At 51.4% G+C, this 19,711-nt stretch overlaps 1 protein-coding gene across 3 annotated transcripts in view; it reads right to left on the bottom strand.

Annotated features, from left to right (window-relative positions):
* Positions 1-594: 594 nt before the first annotated feature.
* The window catches only part of Pdgfrb (platelet derived growth factor receptor beta), a 38,881-nt gene continuing 19,764 nt past the window's right edge, over positions 595-19,711 (bottom strand). For 2 of the 3 annotated variants that reach the window (NM_031525.2, XM_039096573.2), the window contains exons 5-23: positions 18,942-19,069; positions 18,688-18,862; positions 17,950-18,142; positions 17,262-17,377; positions 15,418-15,541; positions 14,709-14,920; positions 12,439-12,533; positions 11,405-11,537; positions 10,829-10,933; positions 10,406-10,516; positions 9,002-9,161; positions 7,623-7,783; positions 6,937-7,055; positions 6,585-6,707; positions 5,832-5,943; positions 5,142-5,241; positions 4,529-4,634; positions 3,597-3,829; positions 595-2,459 (exon numbers count right to left, since the gene is read on the bottom strand). In NM_031525.2, coding sequence (NP_113713.1) covers positions 2,300-2,459; positions 3,597-3,829; positions 4,529-4,634; positions 5,142-5,241; positions 5,832-5,943; positions 6,585-6,707; positions 6,937-7,055; positions 7,623-7,783; positions 9,002-9,161; positions 10,406-10,516; positions 10,829-10,933; positions 11,405-11,537; positions 12,439-12,533; positions 14,709-14,920; positions 15,418-15,541; positions 17,262-17,377; positions 17,950-18,142; positions 18,688-18,862; positions 18,942-19,069 — 2,666 coding nt within the window. In that variant the 3' untranslated portion in view covers positions 595-2,299. Of the gene's footprint in view, positions 2,460-3,596; positions 3,830-4,528; positions 4,635-5,141; positions 5,242-5,831; positions 5,944-6,584; positions 6,708-6,936; positions 7,056-7,622; positions 7,784-9,001; positions 9,162-10,405; positions 10,517-10,828; positions 10,934-11,404; positions 11,538-12,438; positions 12,534-14,708; positions 14,921-15,417; positions 15,542-17,261; positions 17,378-17,949; positions 18,143-18,687; positions 18,863-18,941; positions 19,096-19,711 lie in introns of all 3 variants that reach the window. The other variant, XM_063277094.1, reaches the window with a different exon arrangement.

Here is a 19,711-nt window from a genome sequence, read left to right as displayed (position 1 = left end):
CTCTGGGCTGCTGAAGCCACCTGGACCTGCACCCTCTGCCGCCAGACATAGCGTGGTCCCTGGTGCTCCACTCCAGCCCAGTCCTCTGCTCCTCCTCTCCCCTCCACCCTCTTGCCTTCCGTACTTTCTCTTGTTCTGTGACCCTCCTGGGTGTTCTCTCTGCCTTGCTCCTACCTGGGTCCCAGTGACGACTCTCGAGGACCTGAGATTCAAGCTCTGGTAAGCATCTCTCTATAAACCACCCTGGCTCAAGTCTGGCTGTGAGCAGAAAGAAATGGGGCAGGGAGAGAGAATCAGCTTAGCGGCCAAAGCCAGAGCACATGGTGAGGCGTGCAAGGTGGGGGTGGGGGGCTTGGACCATCCTCCTCTCCTAGATGCTAAGGACTGAAAAGCCTCACATCACATGTGGAAACCCAAGCACAAGGCCTAGGGGATCACCCATACCCTCCCCAGGATGAGAGGAAATGAAACCCACTTTCAAGAGAAGACAAGTCAGAGTCAGAGTCTCTGAAGTGAGAGACAGAGCTCAGATCTGTCTGAGACAAATTGTCACCCAACCCTATATGCATAGACCCAACCCTGAGAGATTGGCTATTCAGTGAGAAGCACCAAGTTTAATATTAAAATCTTCCCCTTAAAAAAAAAAAAGTACAGATAGGAAAACTTAACAGCATACAAAATAGCACTTCCGGTGTCTAAATGTGGGTTATCGAGAGTCCTACAAGTACTTGTAAACCTAGGTGAATACATCTTTGGTACCGTTGTGAGCAGTATTCCCCAGCCTCTGCTGCTCCAGGCAGGGAGCTGCCAGCCAGCCAGCAGGAAGGGCCTCCCAGGAGGGCTGACTTCCCCCACTCCTTACTCCCCAGACACTTGCAGTGTCCATTGGTTCAGGGTTAAAAACATTTCTGTGCGGTGCTGCCTGAGGACTGGGGCAGCTGGCAGTTGAGATGGCTCCCTCAGCGTCGTCCTCTCATGCCCATCTCAAGTCTCTTGTCCTGCACTGGACATCTGTCCTCACTGTCCATCATGTCAATCCACACTGCTGGTGACAGTGGCCTGAGGTAATCTGGCTTGCCTTCTCTGTCACTCTTGCTGGCTTCAAAGTTTATCATGGAATGAAAAGGGTCTCATGGTCTTTTTCTGACCTTTGTCCTCAGGACAGCTGTAGGGGACTTTCCTAGGACACTAACTGTCACTCCGAGTCAAGGTCTGGGCAGTTGCACTTGGAGACTTGAAGAAAAGGTTCGGTTCCTGAATCCCCATCGTGGGGTGTATCTGGGATCTTTTGAGAGCTCAGCCAACCCCAGAAAGGTTAGTTTAAGGACTTGACCCTGCTTTCTCCAGACAAGAGCAAACTCCCAGAACACACTAGAATTGTACTAGTGACAGGGTACTCAGAGTCTGTGTGTCCAACTTGCTCATTTTTCAAAGGGGAAAGAAAACCGTTACCCAGAGAGAACAAGGAAGGCCCCCAAGGTCTCATAGCAGGTTCAGTGCAGAGCCAGGGCTCCTACTGGTGAGCATGTCAGGCAGATCCTTAGCATATCACAAGAGTGGACCATGGCCCTGCAGACTCTGGTGGGCAGGTCAAACTGAGAGTGACAAGGGACCAGTTCTAGGACTCGTGGGGCTAAAAGGAGTGGGTGCTTCCTGTGGCCAGGTGTACCCTGAGTGCCGTGGGTGGGGCTGCAGGCCAGAGCATTCTGTGCACAGCTCACCTTCACACTAACAGCATTCATTAAGCATGGCTGGCCCCAGTCCAGCTCGGGCCTGGGAAAGCTAAGACCATGGGAGGTGGGTTCTGAATGAAATGACCTTGTCCAAGGCTGGCTTCAGTTTTGTCGGTTTGGCCGGGAGCCGGGCACTGGGTCTTTGCCCGGTTCTTGGGAAGATCAAAGTAGAATGATCCAGCTGAGGGGCAGTTGCTACACAGGAGGATGTGAACACATCACCGTATACCCAAGGATTTCTACAGGAGTCCGGGCTCCGTACCTGTCCTGTAGCCAAGTGCAACTCTTCCTCTTATATTTGGGGAAACTGAGTCCTCTGGAGGAGCCCTGGTTCAGAATCCTATGACCTTTCAGAAGCAGAGGCTTAGTCCCCATAGTTCTCCTGCCTCCTAAGTGAAGCTGGTCCCTGGACCTTGGGTGGGGCAAACCAAGGGCTTTCCTCAAGGGGACAGCTTGTGGCAGTGTTGCTGCTGGGAGGCCAGGCCAGGCCAGGCCAGGCCAGGCCAAGAGGGTTCGGTGCTAGGAGGCAGATGGGAGTTTCTGGCAGGATGGATGGGAGTCAGTCCCTACAGGAAGCTGTCCTCTGCCTCAGCCAGAGGTCCTGGGCAGCCTGAATCCTGTGGCTGCTCCAGCTGTGCCTCAGGCTCTGCTTGCGGCTCTTCTTGGAGCTCCAGGGGGCTGTCGCAGGAGATGGTGGAAGAAGTGTTGACTTCATTCAAGGTGGAGCTAGAGGAAGGGAATAAGTCAGAAAGGAACCGGGGGAAACCCCAGGAAGATATATCAGCTTTGTCTAAGAGCTTTCTGTGCGTTGGCTTTACATCCTGACAGGCATGTACTACAAGGGGAGCGCAGCTCAGAGAGGTTATGTCATTGCTCCATGACATACCTCAGCTGAGGATGGGAGCTAGAACTTGAGAGCAGGGCTATCAGGCTCTCAGGCTTCTTTCTTATCCCCACTTGTCAGGTACTCATCTTTGCGCTCAGGGAAATGATAGTAGTCCCCCACCCCAGGACTTTTCACTGTTTCCTCCTTCCAGAAAAGGAAATTGAGGTTTGTGAAGGCAGAACATCTGGTCCGAGGTCACAAAACAAAGTGACCTCAGAGTTGACCCTGAACAGCCTAACACCACCCCTACCCACCCCCCAACCTCACACCTACCCTATGACCACCTGACAAGGCCTGCCTCATTAACAGAGAAATGCAGCCTTCAGGGCCTGCAAAGGCCTGCATGCACTATTAGTTCCTACTGAGAAACTGAGGCCCGCAGAGGCAAGGCCTGTCGAAGTTTTATAGTGACAGGCTAGAAACAGAAGCCAGCCTGTGTCTCCTACCACTCATCTGTCTTGATCTTGGGAGTCCCCTCTCTGGCTGAACATCAGTCCAGGAAAGCAATATGGCTCCCCTAGAGTCCACCCTTCAATGGACGCAACCCAAGGCAGACCATGGGTCTCTTCCTCCGTCTGAGTTCTAAGCTGAATTTGCAACTCCTCCATCTTCTATAAACAGGCTTCCCGGGCACGGTGTCAAGGGCAGCCATAACCCAAAGTAACAGCTGGGAAATGCTAAATGTTTCCTCTTTGTCCTCGGGACAAGCACAGGACCTAGAGAGGGTCCTGTGGTGGTGATACCCTTAAAAGGAAAAACAATCTTGCAAATGGAGTCTCAACAACGCCTTTCTTTCCAATCTGCCTTTCTTGCCTGCAGCTCTACGTGCAGAATAAACTTCAGTCTTACTGACCACTGGCAAGAGTTAGGCCTTACTCTAGCTAGCTGACAGTCCTTCTGTGGCAAGTCTGTGTACACATACATGAGCACACGCACTATACACATGAGTGTCCACGCCAAAGGGTCAGGGTGGCTACCTGGCAAGGCTGGGGGAACCCTCTAGGAGGCCCTCATCAGCAGCATCAGGCTTGGGGTCAGGCAAGGGGATGATGTAGTCATTGTCAGTCTCATTAGGCTGCACAGCAGTGTAGAGGACAGAGCTGGTATCCAGAGGGGATCGGAGGCTGTGGAGACCCGGCAAGCGGGCTTGGGACCTCAGGATGGCTGGATGGTCACTCCTCAGAAACTCCTCATCCACCTGCTGGTACTTCTGCACCGTAGGACAGGGAATGAAGAAAAGATGGGTGAGAGATGGGCAATGTCTTAGAGACCCTCCACCCCAGCTAGTGCTCAGAGAACGAGGTCCTGCACAAAGCTGCAATGGTGAGCTGCCCTCCTACCTGGCATCCCGAGACAAGTTCAGAGTCCCCTAGGGAAGGGCAGGGAGCTGGGCATGGTAGCCATGACCCTAACTTCCACCCCACTTCAGAGTAAATAGATATGGGCTCTCATGCCACTGTGGTTTCCCTGTTAGGGCTGGAGGTCAGTGTCCCTTGCAATGAAACAGTGGTGACTCCACTTTGTCTCCATCTCCCTAGGACCACCCCAGATGGGAAGACAAGCTGAGCTCAGGACAGACTGGTTCTGTCAGTCTTGCATGAACCTGGGACAAGGTTTAAGTAGTTGCAGTGAGGGTTCCAGAGAGCCTGGGGTTGCTCACACTTCTGAAGAAGGACCAATGTCTTCAGGGTACACAGGTTTGACAGACAGGATTACCTACGGCACCTCTCTGGGTCACATTAATCAGCTTCCTCATCTTGGTTCTTTTAAAATAAATAAGTTCACAGTTTCTAGGACCAGCAGAGAAACTGAGGCTCAGAGCGGGTGAAGGACATTTCTTCCCAAATCCCAGCCAAGTGCACAGGATTTGGCCAGCAACTGTCTTCTACCCTGCCTTATCCCCACATACCTTTTTATAGCCTTCACCCAGAAGCCTCTCCAGGAGCAGCACCAGCTGAGAGAAGGGGGGCCGAGTCTCAAACTTTTCTTCCCAGCATTTCTGCATGATCTCATAGCTGATGGAAGCAGAGAGAGAGAGAGAGAGAGAGAGAGAGAGAGAGAGAGAGAGAGAAAGAGAGAGAGAGAGAGAGAGGCTGAGGAGGGGCAGCCTGGTGGCTTATTGATCCCAGCTTCCCCCATCCATGACTCTGCACAGTCTAAGACATTGTGGAAATCACTGTAACCTGAATTTGACCAATAGGGATTTTCATCCTCCCAACTCAGGCCTGGTTCTGATGGTATGGGACCAAGCTGAGCCCTTAAAAGGCCAGCGCTGGTCTTTTACTGGAGCAATGCAAGCAGTAAGATGTCAGGGTGTTGCTAACGGCAGCCACATGTGCAGGGCAGGCTTGAATTTGAAGCCAGCATAGAGAAAGTGGAGACCTAGACTGGGAAAGAACTTCCTGATGGCACCATTTTGAACACCTTGATCCAGTTCTAGCAGGATTCGTCTAGCCTTTGAACAAGAGTTGCGATTCCCTGGAACCCCCAAGTTCCTCCCGAGTGCACAAGGTTCTACTCACATCTCGTCGGAGGCATGAGCAGGTTGGGCCATGCGGTAGCCCCTCTTGATGGCATTGTAGAACTGGTCGTTCATGGGCAGCTCTGGGTAAGGGGTGCCACCTGTCATGGAACAGACACAGGGACATACTGTCTCGGAGTGTGGGGAGTGGCAGCGTGTCCTCTCAGGCATGCTATGCTGTCTTGGCATATTTGAGAACACAACGCCCTTGGCATTAGAAGATAGACTCCACACAGAGATGGAAACAGGGAAGCAATAGATATCTAAGCAGGGTGTGTGTGTGTGTGTGTGTGTGTGTGTGTGTGTGTGTGTGTGTGTGTGTGTTTACTCGCTTTGTTTTTCAAAGATGGAGTCTATGTAGCTCAGGCTGGCCTCAAACTTACCATTTTCCTGCTTCCCAAGTTCTGGGATTACAGGTATACACCATTACAGCTGGCTCCAAGTATTTTTTTTTTTAATGTCTAATCTCTTTGATGCTTGGATGGGAAAGTAAAGACCCAGAGCTGGCAGAGGACTTGCCAAAGAATGTAAAGAGTGATTCTGTCTGGACTTGCCCCTGAATCCCAGCTCATGTCCAACGTCTGTCCCACAGTCCCCTCCGTCCAGCCTGGGAAGCAATCAGGAGGGAGGTCGAGGTGGGAGAGTAAATGCTCTGGTGTATAACTTGGGGCTGGGTGAAGAAATGGCTCACCCAGTGTGAAGATTTCCCAGAGTAGGATTCCAAAGGACCACACATCACTCAAGGTGGTGTAGAGGCTGTTGAAGATGCTCTCTGGGGCCATCCACTTCAGAGGCAGGAAAGTCTGCAGAGGTTAAGACGGGCGCTGAGTACAGAGAGAATCTCAGTGGCCAGTCTCTCAGCTGTACCACACCTGGGAAGGAGGAGGCCCGGCAGCTACCGCATCCTCTCTCACTCCACTCCGAAGTTCTAAGCACACTCCTGGCCAGAGCATAGGGAGGCTGCTTCCCAACTCACTAGCTAGACACATGGTAGCCTGTGACCCTGGGGGAAGCCCCAGGGTGGGCTGTGCCTAGAAATGGGTAGCCAGGGACGTGCCCAGGAGCTCTCTTTGGTCTCTGGGGTCTGCAGTCATTCTACCTCTGGGCTTCAAGACCTGTCTTACCTTATCATTTGGGCTACTCCTCTGCTCACCTTACATCTAGAACAGGGCTGTTTATACCTCTTCCCATTCACCCCAGTTCCACTGCAGCTGGTCCCAATTCAGCCCCTACAGTGACACGTGATCCTCTCCCTGTCTTTTCCCACTGTGCACAACAAAGCTAGGAGGCTTCTTGTCCTACCCTTGAGGAGCATTGGCATCTCTGCTGGTAGGATAAGCCGGCAGGGGCCCCATACTGAAGTGTGGCCACATGGATTGGAGGGGACTTGTACCCAGGGATGGAGTACCCTTGGGACAACCCCACGGATGGTGAAGACACTCACACTGCCTTTGGAGATGTAGTTTGAGTCCCGCATGATGTCTCGAGCCAGGCCAAAGTCACAGATCTTGACCAACTTGCCCTCACAGATGAGCACATTCCTGGCCGCCAGGTCTCGGTGAACACACTGGATCAGGGAAGAGGGGAGCTGAAGCCAAGGGGCAATTGTGGGAGAAGACCCTCTGGGCCAGAGCTTTAGGGGAAACGTGTGCCTTCCCAGGTGTGTGGTTTCTCAATACCCTTGCCTATCAGAGGGTCGGGAGCTGTCTCATGGGGCCATGCGTGTGGAAGGCTCCGGTTGGCTAGCTGACCCCTCTTCCCACAATCCTGCCTTGCCCCATCAGGACCACACATACGTTCTTAGAGGCCAAGAATTCCATGCCATTGGCCACTTGGTAACTGAAGCCCACGAGGTCCGTGTAGCTGAGCACTGGTGAGTCGTTGATTAAGGTAGCACGATAGGTCCTTTCAGGGGCTAGAGAGCACAGAAGGTTGAGGGTTACTTTATGTATACCATAGACCAAGAAGAGCCCTGTCTTTAGGCTTGTGGATGGCTGAACAGGCAATACTGTGGCTGCCGATTCTCGAAGAGTTCCCTTAGGAGGATGAGTTCTTAAGTGTCTAACACAAATCTCTTTCTGCTTTCATTGTATGCATTATCAAGAGAAACCTCTGGCCTAAGCCCTGGAGCCTCTAGCTAAAGCTCGCCTGTTTGTTTCTCAGGACATTCACCAACATGGGCCAACTCAGAGCAGATCTGTCTTCCTCCAGGTCCTAGGAGGCCACCTTCACCAATCTTTCCCCTTTTGCTGGCTGTGTGCATGCTTCTGAAACCAGCAGCAGGACTCGGGCCAGGGTTCCGCTGTACAGCAGCACTGGTCAGGCAGGCAGCCTCAGTTTCCACACCAATGAAATGAACTAGCTTCCTCCCAGGGTTGCTACAAGACTACAGTCATTAAGGACGCTGATAGAAAGGCATCAATGAGCCTGCGGGATGAACCTGCACACAGGTGACGGGTGTGGCAACACTTTCTCCACTTACCAGATGGGACATAGTTATCGTAAGGGGCCATGTAGCTGGAGGACTCGATGTCCGCGTATTTGATGTGTCCTTTCATGTCCAACATGGGCACGTAATCTACAGATTCATCCTTGCTCATGTCCATGTAACCACCGTCGCTCTCCCCAGTCAGGTTCAAGTGGCTGCAGGCAGAAGAATGGAATAATGAAGAGCCCTGGTTTTTTCTGCTCCAGTCCCCTGCTCAACCTGAGCCCATGGGGGCCTTGTCATCTGTGGATTTCCTCAGTCTCACCGTACAGTGTGAATGACTGGGACTCAAACCCCTTTAACTAACCTGTGTGGCCCTGAGATGTGCCCTGGGGCTCCCAGAATGACAAAGGACCCAGTCTGTGAGCTCAGAGTTCACACTCAGCAGCCAGGTCCAGTGTGTTAAATGGGTGTTAAGAGAGACGACCACACACCTAGCCAGACCAAAGCACCCCTCCCCCCTCTGTTTCTCTCTGTCTCTGTCTCTGTCTGTCTCTCTGTCTCTGTCTCTCTCTGCCTCTCTGTCTGTCTCTCTGTCTCTGTCTCTCTGCCTCTCTGTCTTTGTCTCTCTCTGCCTCTCTCTCTGTCTCTCTCTCTGCCTCTCTCTCTGTCTCTCTGTCTCTCTGTCTCTCTCTCTATGTCTCTGTCTCTGCCTCTCTGTCTGTCTCTCTGTCTCTCTCTGTCTCTCTGTCTCTGTCTCTCTCTCTCTGTCTCTCTGTCTCTGTCTCTGTCTCTGTCTCTGTCTCTGTCTCTCTCTCTCTCTCTCTCTCTCCTACCTATACCTAAGGGGCCAGGAGGTACATAATCTAGAGTGGTAGCAAGGTCTCACCTGGACATCCCCCCCCCAGCCTTAACCCCCAGGGAGGAATGGAACTAACACATTGTGCAAGGGAATGGAGCAGTGTCAGAGAGGTCAGGAGCGCGTCCCCGCATTCTCTGTGTGTACCCTTCCAAAGTTACTCCTGTCTTTGCCTTTTAAATCAACAAACAACAAAACAAAAAAACAAGTATCCCTTTTGAAGTCATCAGAAAGAGTTGGATTACTGGTAGGGTACTGGAGAGGTTGGCTTGTAGAAGGCAGAGGAACTACGGCAGGGAGCCTGGCTCTCTGTCCCTTATGTCCTTAAGGCAAGAGAACAAGACACCTAGAACACAAGGATGCTCCATGGGTTCCAGGAGTCACATGAACAGAAGGCTTGGGATGGAGCCTGGCTCACTGAAATGGCACTCCCCCCACCCCCCATGACCATCATTACTATCCGGTCAGAGTGCTGCCTCTGGGAAGTGACTGCCCCAGGGCCCACACTTGCACCTTGGGACAAGGAGTTCCCATATGCTTGGCAGGCACTCACTGGGTGCTGCCTCCCCCATACCTGGGTAGGGAGAGCCCCACCGGCAGGGCGTTGCTGTAGAGCTCAGTGCTGGGTGGACAATGCTTGTTGGAGTGTCGTTGCAGGAAGGTGTGTTTGTTTCGGTGCAGGTAGTCCACCAGGTCACCATAACGGCAGTATTCCGTGATAATGTAGATGGGCCCTGCAGAAGGACAGGCTCAGGGACAGACTCTGAGGAAGGCCTCAGTCTTCCCAGCATGGCCACAAAGCCAATATGGAGTCTTGGTGGTGTGGAGACACAGCAAGACGGCAGAGATGCTGGCACCTTGCGGACCTGGGTTGCTTCCCTGCCTCTGTGGGTGCAAACAAGCTGCTAATCTCCAGGGTGCTTCCTTTGCCCATCTGGCCAGGGGCTGACACCCGCCCTTGACCCCTGAGATGCCTTTGAGGGCTCAGCATGTAGCAAGCCTATGATACCAGTTGCCGTGGCTGTTTTCAGACTGGTGCACACTTCAGATGCTGGTCTACACAGAGCAGGGGAACGTGATGGTTAGCACAATGTGCTGAATACACTTAAGTTCAACACACTTACGGCCATCTAACAGATGAAAACAACACTTTTGAAATATAGTCATTGCAGGCACAGCCAGCAGTCCGCGCACGATGTACTTCTGTATTTAGACTGATTACACAATACTGAGGAAAATCCCAGATCTCACAACAAGCAGCTGCAAAGGGCAATAACTTCATGATTATTATTATGTAGATAGCCCAGTGGGTAACCAGGCCCTCAAACAATCGCAGTTGGCAGAGTGACTTCCAACACTGATGCGAGCAAAACCAGTTCCTGGTTAGTACATGGTTCTGCTTGTCTCTGTGTTGTAGAAGTTGTTACTTTCTCGCAGTTTTCAGAATGTATTGTAGAAATATGAAAAGGGGGACTGGAGAGATGGTCAGCTGTTAAGAGCACTTGTTCATGACACCACCTTGGTTCAACACCCATCATTTACACAGTGGCTCACAAGCATCTGTCACTCCAGTTTCAGGAGATCCGATGACCTCTTCTGGCCTTCTCAGGTACCAGACACACACACACACACACACACACACACACACACACACACACACACACACACACACTGACATACAGACAAAACAAAAACAAAACAAAACAACAAACCCATTCACATAAAATCTAAGAACCTGAAAAAAAAATCTGAAAAGACTTGAATTCTAAAACTGCAGGAACTAGTAGCCTGAGGGATCTCTTCACTGTGAAGGTATTGTGAGTCGGAGATTCTAAAACTGAGCCCATCCAGGACAGTGAAATAAGAGCCCTGGGCGGCAGTATGTGGACACTCTGTTGGGGGTGTTCTGTTGTTGATGGACTGAGGGATAACAGGAAAGAGAGGAGCCCCAGAATCCTCCGGGGCATGGGTTCAGTACCTCCTTTGGTACAGGCCCCCAGCAGGTTGACCACGTTCAGGTGGGGTCCGAGATGACTCATGATCTTCAGCTCCGACATGAGGGCTTGCTTCTCACTGCTTCTGGCTGTAGCTGAGGGGGAAGAGGGACTCAGCCTGGGTGGGCCACTGAGGCAGTGTAGAGGCCCTGCCAGGGCCTACTCTGCTTCCTCTGCCCCACCCTGTTGTACCACTAGTGTCCTAGGGTGGACATAGGAGAGGGAAGAAGGTGGGAGGAGGGGAGAGAAGGAGGAAGCACCCAAAAAGGTCACAGTGAGGAGCCCTTCTGTCCCACAACCTCAGGACCAGGCTCCTTCAGAAGAAACTAAAAGGACAAGGAAGGGTAGGACCAAGTGAGATCCTGGGTGTGAAGAAGGGGTGGGTTACCTCACATTTCGAGACTCACATTTCAGCATCTTGACAGCCACTTTCATGGTGGCCTGTGAGTGGCTCAGACCATGAGCCGTGGCCTCCACCACCTGTCCGAAAGCCCCAGAGCCAAGAGTGCGTCCTAGGATGGATAGAACCCCTCAGCTCCTGGGAGCTGGATCCCTCATCCCATCTTTCTGTTTAGGTTGGGGAATATTCTCTTAGGTCACCTTCCACATCTGTCCAACCACTCTACTGTGCTCCCCCTCAGGAGGTTTCCCATCCTCTGGGTCTCCTCTAGATCCTGAATGCTATCTGTCTCCCCTGGAGTCCCTGAAAGACCTCCTGCCTCCTTGGGCAAGCCCAGCTCCTCTGTAACTGCCTCAGACCCCCCGGCCTACATCCAATACTTCCTCTTTGGCCTGGAGGAGTCCCATATTAACCTTGGGGTTCCAGGGCTTCAGTGCTATGGGGTCACCTTATCTTCACCACAGAGAAAGGATACTAAAACCCAGAGAAGGCAAGATATCAGCTCTATGTCTCAGCTAGTAGCAGCCACACTGGGAGAAGGTCCTAGTGTCCCCATTGCCACTTAACGCCTCTTAGAACTGACCCAGAACAAGCTGGTCCCGTGGCAGCTCCCAGGTGGAGTCGTAAGGCAACTGCACAGGATCCACATAGATGTACTCATGGCCGTCAGAGCTCACAGACTCAATGACCTTCCATCGGATCTCATAGCGTGGTTTCTGTAGGAAACAAGACCAATAACAGAGGAGACAGCCAGAGGGCATCTTTGGCCTTGAGCCTATCAGGTCCAGCCCCTTAGGTGGCAAATGAGACAGGAGACTCTGAGACCAAGAGAGGGCAGGGACGTATTTGAAAATGACACAACGGATGGCTAGCAAAACCAAGGCCTCCGTGAGCTCAGAGGCAACTCACTAAGGGGACTCAGGGGCAGAAAGTATGGCTGAGAAACCCTGAGGACGCAGCCTCTAGACAGCAACTGGCAGCATGGCCCACACTCACTAGAGCTGCTTTACTAGTTTCTCTCTGAGCCCCAGTTACTCCTCAGACGGAAAGAGCAGGTTACCCAGAAAGCGACATATGATAGGACAGATTCCAAATGCCTACTCTGTCTCTGTGGGGTCTCAAAAGGACACAGCCTTTGGATGTGGAAATCTTAGGATCTTGGAGTCACAGGATTGGAATCTTATAATGACAGGATGAAGGGGGACTAGAGTCCCAATTCCGGAATCTTAAGTGTTTGGAGTTACAGAAAGGGGAAATGTCAGAATAGAGCGTCAGAACAGAATCCTGGGGTCAGATTGCATTCTTGTGACTCATGGCAGTCTCTATGGGTTAGAGCTGAAAGAATCTTGGGGCCATGATAGTCCACCCACAATGCACCATTTGCACCAGGACTGAGTTGAGCGGGAAGGACTGAGGCAGAGGAAAGAGCAGGGGCAAGAGTCCTGGACTGATCACGTCAGCCCAGTAAGGACTGAGGGAGCTGGAGACCCAGCAACGCTCTAAGTCAGCTCCAGGCTGAACTCTGTGTTGTGCCTTTCCTATGGGCTGGATTGTGTAACATACAGTGGAGACCGTGAGGAAATATGGGTACCACTCTGCACCCATACACAGGCTTACCCTCTGCCACAGCATGATGAGGATGATGAGAGAGATGACAGTAAGGACCACCAAGGCCAAGATGGCTGAGATCACCACCACTTTGAAAGGCAAGGCTGAGGACAAAGACCAGAGTAGGCCATAAGCAAACAGTATCTGGGTAGCTGCTTTCCCCATCTTGCTGGGAGCATCACAGATCCGTTGGACTTGCTCTGCTGAGCACGTGAGCTCTTACTGCCTAGATATCTGACCTCAGGGCCTACACTCTGGTCTTTCCTACAAGCCCAGGGCCCCTCAGTGACTCCCCTCAGATGACAGTCAGGCTCAGGCTGGCTTCTGCAACATCCAGCTAGGCTGGGGAACTCTCTTCTGGTTCCTGAGAATGACCTATGCCTCTCACAGCATTAGGCACTCTGGGGACCAGGCCACGACCCCCTCTTCTCTGAGTCCATGCCCTATTGGGCAGTCATTCCTGGGTCATAGATTTAAGAGCCATTCCTAACCAAATGGCTGAGGCACTCACCGAGTGACTCCCGAAGGAGCTGACTCTGAACTTCAGCAGCCTGAATAATCCACCACCAGAAGTCTGTTCCTCCCAGCCCCAGCCTGGGGACCACTAGTGTGTGTGGCACAGTCAGTATGCACCTCCCGGGGCCCTGAGGTGAACATGCAGGTCTCCCTGAGCCCTGAGTCCTCTCTAGCCCAAGACTTCAGCCTCACTGTTTACATCACCTCCCTAGTCAGCCTGGCTGAACCCCCATCCCCTGTCCTCTCCCACTTAGCAGGAGCTGTTGTGCTCTGGGAATTTGCTTCTTCCTGCCCTCCTCTGTTCCCCAGGGAGCCTTCCTCTGGCTTAGCCCCATCTTTTCCTTCTCAGGGTCACTGGCTGACATTTCTGTTCTCTCTTCCCTACATCCCTACATCCTGGTCTTACAAAGGAAGCCTGCACTCTCCAGAGACCCATCAGAGTCATCCTGGGTCTCCGTGTAATAGCTGGGTCTCCGTGTAATAGCACATGGCGTCCTGTGCAGGCGTCACACATGACTTTTCCTCTGCATTTACTCGGGCCCAGAGCTAGTCTACCTGTGTGCATAGATGAGAATATGGGGGAATAAGGGCACTTAATTTTTCTAACACCTAGACCGTAAGGACTATATGCTTGGCAGTGCAAGTGCAAAGAAATCTGCGATGCCTAAAGCAATGAACACATATCTTATATATTTTTGTGTGTATATATGTGAGCATTTGTATGACAGAATGCCACACATGTGGATGCTCACAGAGGTCAGAAGAAGGCTGTAGATCCACGGGATCTGGAGCTACAGGTGGTTGTGAGCTGCCTGATGTGGGTGCTGGGAACGGAACTCAGAGCCTCTGGAAGAGCAGCAAGTGCACTTAACCTCTGAGCCATCTCTGCAGTCCCAGTAAGGATGCTTTAAAAGCTCACCCTTCCTCTAAGGGCAGGTGACAGGCATGTACATAAGCAGACATGTACAAGCCTGCGGAAGCCTCTGTGTGTGTACACCTGCGTGGGTGTGTGCATGTCTCTGTTTTCAGGTATATGCGCAGTGTGCATGGGTCTGTGTTTGATTGTCTACGAAATACTCTTTGCAGCTGTATCCTGTATCCTGTATCTTGTAGCTGTATTCTGCATCCTGTAGCCCCATTCTTTACCACTTCCCTCCCTAATCCCTCCCCTACTCCAAATCCACATACAGTGTGCCCTGCATCCGGGCTCATTTGCTTCAACTCCTCAGAACCCACACAGAGCCTATGCTAGGCTTTTCCACAGCCCTCACGAGCTAGCTAATCCCCACTCATCTTTCAGCATTTGATATATTAGATCTGGCTGGTCTCATACGCACGGCTCACAAAAATATATTCTGCAGTTTCACATCCACGAACAGCACTGGGTATGCTTGAGTAGATGCTAACACGCATATACTCTGGAGACAAAGCCTCCTCGGCGCAGACGGCGTGCCCGTGAAGAGTGTACGCCTGACTCCCAGTATCAACCGGCTCATGCAAGTTTACAGCATGCATCTCGCGTGCCAGTTTCACTTTCTACACCTAAATGTCAATGTGTTTCGTGTTTGTGGTGTATAAAGTTGTGTTTGTGCACTTGTGTCAATGTCACATTTCGTGTGCGCACCTAGGAACCTACTCTGGTAGACTTTGTAACATTCTTCTGAGTATGCTGACTTGATCTGCTTTGGGAACTCGGACTCAGTGAGGTGGGATCAAGGAAGGGGTGAGAGCTCATCAGAGCCATCCGCAGCTAGGGCACTCACAGTGTGGTACCACGGTGACCTCTTGTGAATCTCTGCCCATCGAGTTCTGCAGCATACAGCGCACTGACAGTGGCTGGTCCACGTGACGCAGGCGCAGCGTGCTCACCACCTCATATTCCTGATCTTCCTCCCAGAAAGTCACGTTCGTTTCTAGCTGGCTCTCCTCCTTGGAACTATTCCCCAAGGGTGTGGGTGACAGTTTTCGCGGACACCTGCCAGGAGACACAAAAGGACTGGCTTGCAGACTCTCTTAGCTTCCTCTCTGCAAATGGTGGGGGAAAGTAAGACTGTGAATGGTGGTAGAAACGTTTGATTTCTTTGCTTGCTCTTTAAGCAGATTCCTACTGTGCTGCCTAGATGGGCCAGCAGGGGGCGCTCCCAGTCCAGAACTGAGACTCCTGAATGGCAAAATTCACTCATTTGACTCAAGGTTACTCAACGTGTTAAGGATAGAGAGGCAATCCCCGCATATCCACTGGGTGAACTAGACACCTCTGGGGGCCAGACCCTGCACCTTCCTAGGTTGAGGATGGCTCAGGATCAAGGTAAGAAAAGGAGAAATGTGGGTTAGGTATCTCCCGGAAGGCAGAGGAATGATCAAAGATGTGGCCTGGACCTCTCAGGTGAAGAGGCCGGTCTAGATTACCCTAAAGGAGCATTCTAGGCAGCTGCATATACTCTGGGAGGCCTGGCCTCAAGGTGTGCTCACCTTTTGAGGTCTCTGCAGGTAGACCAGGTGACATTTGGCTGAGGCATGCCCCGGCCCCGACAGCGGAGTATCTGCTCCCCATTGGCAGGATGACTCTCACTCAGCTCCAGTACACGGACAGGGACTGGACAGAGTACAGGGTCAGGAAGTGAGGTGATCAGAACAGAGCTCAGGAAAGGCCTTCAGGAGGACTCGAACCACAGTGTATCATGTCCGCTTCGTCCTGACCCCCTTCCCTCCTCCCACAACCCTCTCGTCCCCAGCAGGGGTTGCAGGTGAAGCATCAGACGCCAGGAGTCCCAGTGTGAAAGTGACAGATTCCTTTGGGGTACATCAAAGGGCAAGGCTCAGAGTCTGCCCTTAACATTCCTCTGAGACCTGCTCTTCAAAGAGAGAACTGGCAGGAGCCCTGGGCAGCCAGGCCCATGAAGCTGGGCACTGCTTTGTCTTCTCTGAATTCATTTGAGTGTTTTATATTTATGGCATATGACACTGAATTTCCATCTACAATTGAGTTGCTAAATTTGTCTTTCAAAATACATTTATTTTTAGGGAGCGAATCGACAAAACATTAAGTGGTTATCGTGTCGCTGGAGTCCCTGTCATAGCCCTTCCCATCAGGCCCAATAGAAGCCAAAGTCTCTGTACCCAGCTGCAAGCTCTTACCCAGTGACTCCCCTCCGTCCCCTTCCATTTCTGGGAGGCCCTAACCTCATGACCCGCCATATGTGCCAGCGCCCTCTGATCTGGCCACGCCCAACTTCCTCCTATTTCTCTGGCAATGTGACAAGGGGTGACACATGTTCTGGAGCGCCTTTTCCACAAATACCCACTTGTCCAATGCCCTCCCTTCTTCAAGCCTTCTCACAAATGTCACCTCTAGAACAAGGCCAACCCTGATCACCATAGTAAAAACTACAACTCTCACCTCCTGCTATGCCATGCTATGCCAGGTTCTCTCCAATCAATCAATCTATCTATCTATCTATCTACTATCTATCATATATCTATATCATCTATTATCTGTCATCTATTATCTATCTATATCTATCATCTATTTATCATCTATTATCTATTATCTATCATCTATCTATCTATATCATCTATTATCTGTCATCTATTATCTATCTCTATCATCTATTTATCATCTATTATCTATTATCTATCATCTATCTATATCATCTATTATCTGTCATCTATTATCTATCTATATCTATCATCTATTATCTATCTATCCATCTATCTCCTTCCCCTCCTGCTACAGTTGCATGTTACCTTCTAACCTTCTTTGTTTTCTGTGATTTTTTTTAAGATTTATTTATTTATTATATATAAATACATGTAGCTGTCTTCAGACACACCAGAAGAGGGCATCAGATCTCAATACAGATGGTTATAAGCCACCATGTGGTTGCTGGGATTTGAACTCAGGACCTCTGGAAGAGCAGTCAGTGCTCTTAGAGCCACTGAGCCATCTCTCCAGCCCATCCTCCTTTTCTATTTCTCTTCCCCTCCTAGGATGCAAATCATAAAAGATAGAACAGACTGCCACATTGGAACTACTCAGCAGAGTACGAATTGTATGCGAGAAGTAAAATTGTGCCATCAGTACATAAATGGCCCAGACTTGGAGGAAGCACCAGTATAATCTGACAGTCACCTTTTAGAGCTGGGGAAACTGAGGCCCAGAGAGGGGACCTGCCAGATCAACCATCTAAAATGTAGCCTTCTTGGTTCCAGGCCCTTTCTCCAGGCTCTGCCATGGGTGGATGAGCAGAGAAGGAAGGAAAAGAAATGGAGAAAGGAGGGAGGGGGAGAGAGAGGGGAAGTGGGGTGGTCCTTACCATTGACCTGCAGCTTGAATGAGAGCTGGACCTGGTCGTCCGCATGGAAGGCCCGCATGGTATAGTAGCCCGCTTCTGACACCTTCACACGTACCAAGGTCAGTTCTGACACATACCTATGGAGCAGGCCAGGCCAGGGGAACTGTGATCAGAACTGCAGGAACCCCTAAAGCATCCTCGCCTTCCTATAGAATGCCAAGGGAAGGGATAGCTTTGCCAAGGTCACACAGGGGTAACGGCAGAGTTAAGATCCACACCCAGTCTCCTGAGTCCTCAGCCACAGGCAGTTCATCTAAACTACCAGGAAGGCTTGGGAAGGGCTAGCGTGTGTTTCTGTCTCTCAAAAGCTTATCCCCATCAGAGGGGCATATTCTTGCCTGTCTGCTGATCTCTAGCCTTGGGGACACCCTCTTCCCATCCAGCGCGTTTGCTTTTGACCGTTACCTGCTGGTTCTGTTCATCACAAGGTAACTAAACCTCTGAGTGGCCAACCCGTCAGTGTCTGCCACCCGCACCGGGAGGAGCAGAGTGGCCTGCTCTGCTCCTACAGTTTCCCTAGTACCTGGCATGTGTCTATCACACAACAAACTCTCAGACAAGAAGGTCCTAGGTTTGTTGATGGCTGAGGGCCCCGGGGCTGTCCGGCAGCTTCGAAGCTTCCAAAACAAGTGGACTAGCTGGTGCTCACCGGGTCTCAGACACGTTGCGAGTGGACAGAACCAACTCGCCAGCGCTGGAGTCACCCAAGGTACGGTTGTCCTTGAACCACAGGACAGAGGGCGTCGGATAAGCCTCAAACACCACCTGCAACGTCCGGCTCCGGTGCAGCTCAGCAATTTGTACGTCTTCCAGTGTTTCCAGCAGCCGCACATAGCCATTTTCTGTGAAGGTACAACAGTCAGGGGCGGGCCCTGTGGGCGGAGCTATGCCCAGACACCAATGAGAGTACGCATCCTGCGGATGTCTAGTGGAGTGTTCAAAGAAGCCAGCTCGGACCAAAGGCAAGATAAGCACCTTCTAGGGGCTTCTAGAATCTAGGGGCAAGGTTTCTCCAGGCAACAGAGCTGAAGCGCAAGGTGGGACAGAAGCAGGGATGGAATTTGATGCCGGTGGCATTAGGGTCAGTGCTGAAGTTGGGACTGGACTTGTAGTTTTCTGTTCTGGATCCTTAATATTTATATATGGTGCAGGGGGACTTCAAACTAGTGCAGTGGTTGACTTCGGCGACGGGATTGCCAAGACCTGCACTGAGGGGTTGAGAATGAACTAGGAGTGCGGCTAGGTGGGAAGTCTAGGTTGGGCTCAGAGTTCTATCTGGGGCTGCTGCACTTCATTTGGGTCTAATACTGAAAAAGAAGACCCCAGGTCTGTGCCAGAGTCTGGTCCAGCGCAGGCTGAGGTAGAAGGCTGAGCCCAAGGCACCCACCGATCACAGTAACGTTGATGGCTTTCTCATCGCCGTGGTCATTCACACTCACTGACACGTTGCAAGTATAGGTGCCAGAGTCACTCAGCTCAGCGGTGGGGATATGAAGAATGGAGCCAATGCGGGAGGGCACTCCGAAGAGGTAATCTGTCACCGGCTCCACCAGCCGCCCACTCTGCAAGGTCAAGTCCCCAAATCAGAAGCCAGCAAGAGCTGAGATGCCCAGCCTGCCTTCCAACCTTCGCCCAGCTTACCTTCATGCGGGGGTACGTCCACTGGAAGTTGACCACATCATTGCCCATCACGATGCACCTGATGGTGATGCTCTCGCCCTGGCGGACCACAGTCTGCACTGCATTCACAGAGACATTGATGGATGACACTGGAATGAGGCAAAGAGATTGGATTAGGGCCAAGGAGGGCATCACTAGCCACCAGCACTAGGCTTGGGAAACAGGTGTGGTCCACAGGGAAAGGCTGGCTATTGTAAAAGATTCATTCACTGAGTCTATCAGTAATAATTAAACTACTATTATATACAAACGCTATCCTAGACACTGGGGCTAGAGGAGCAAACATCACAGGCAGAACGTCTTCCCTCATGGAGCTGACAATGAGAGAGCAATCTGAAAGCCAAAATCCAGTTCTCTGGGAATCCAAATTTACCAAGCACCTTTCATATGCTAAGCACCTTAATCTCTTTTATTTTACTTCCCTGCAAAATCTTGTAAGGAAGGCAGTCTTCCTCATCCTCATCTTATGGTGGGGAAGGTGGGAGGGAATCAGGCTCATGGGAACCGTATGCCTTGTGCAAAGAAGTCCAGATGGGAAGTGGCCAAGCCGGTATCCAAACCTGGCTGGTTCCAAGCCTGTGTCTGTGCCCCCACCTTTGTGCAGAATAGCCCAGCCCTTAGTGCACTGTGACTATGGACCAACTCCATCCTTTCTCCGAGCCACTGTTTCCTTTATAGAATGTAGAGAACACTAGGTCCCTCCCAAAACTACAAGAGAACCTAATAAGACA

The sequence above is a fragment of the Rattus norvegicus genome, chromosome 18, assembly GCF_036323735.1.
Source record: "Rattus norvegicus strain BN/NHsdMcwi chromosome 18, GRCr8, whole genome shotgun sequence".
Lineage (NCBI taxonomy): Eukaryota > Metazoa > Chordata > Mammalia > Rodentia > Muridae > Rattus > Rattus norvegicus.
This window is presented reverse-complemented; position numbering and strand designations above follow the sequence as displayed.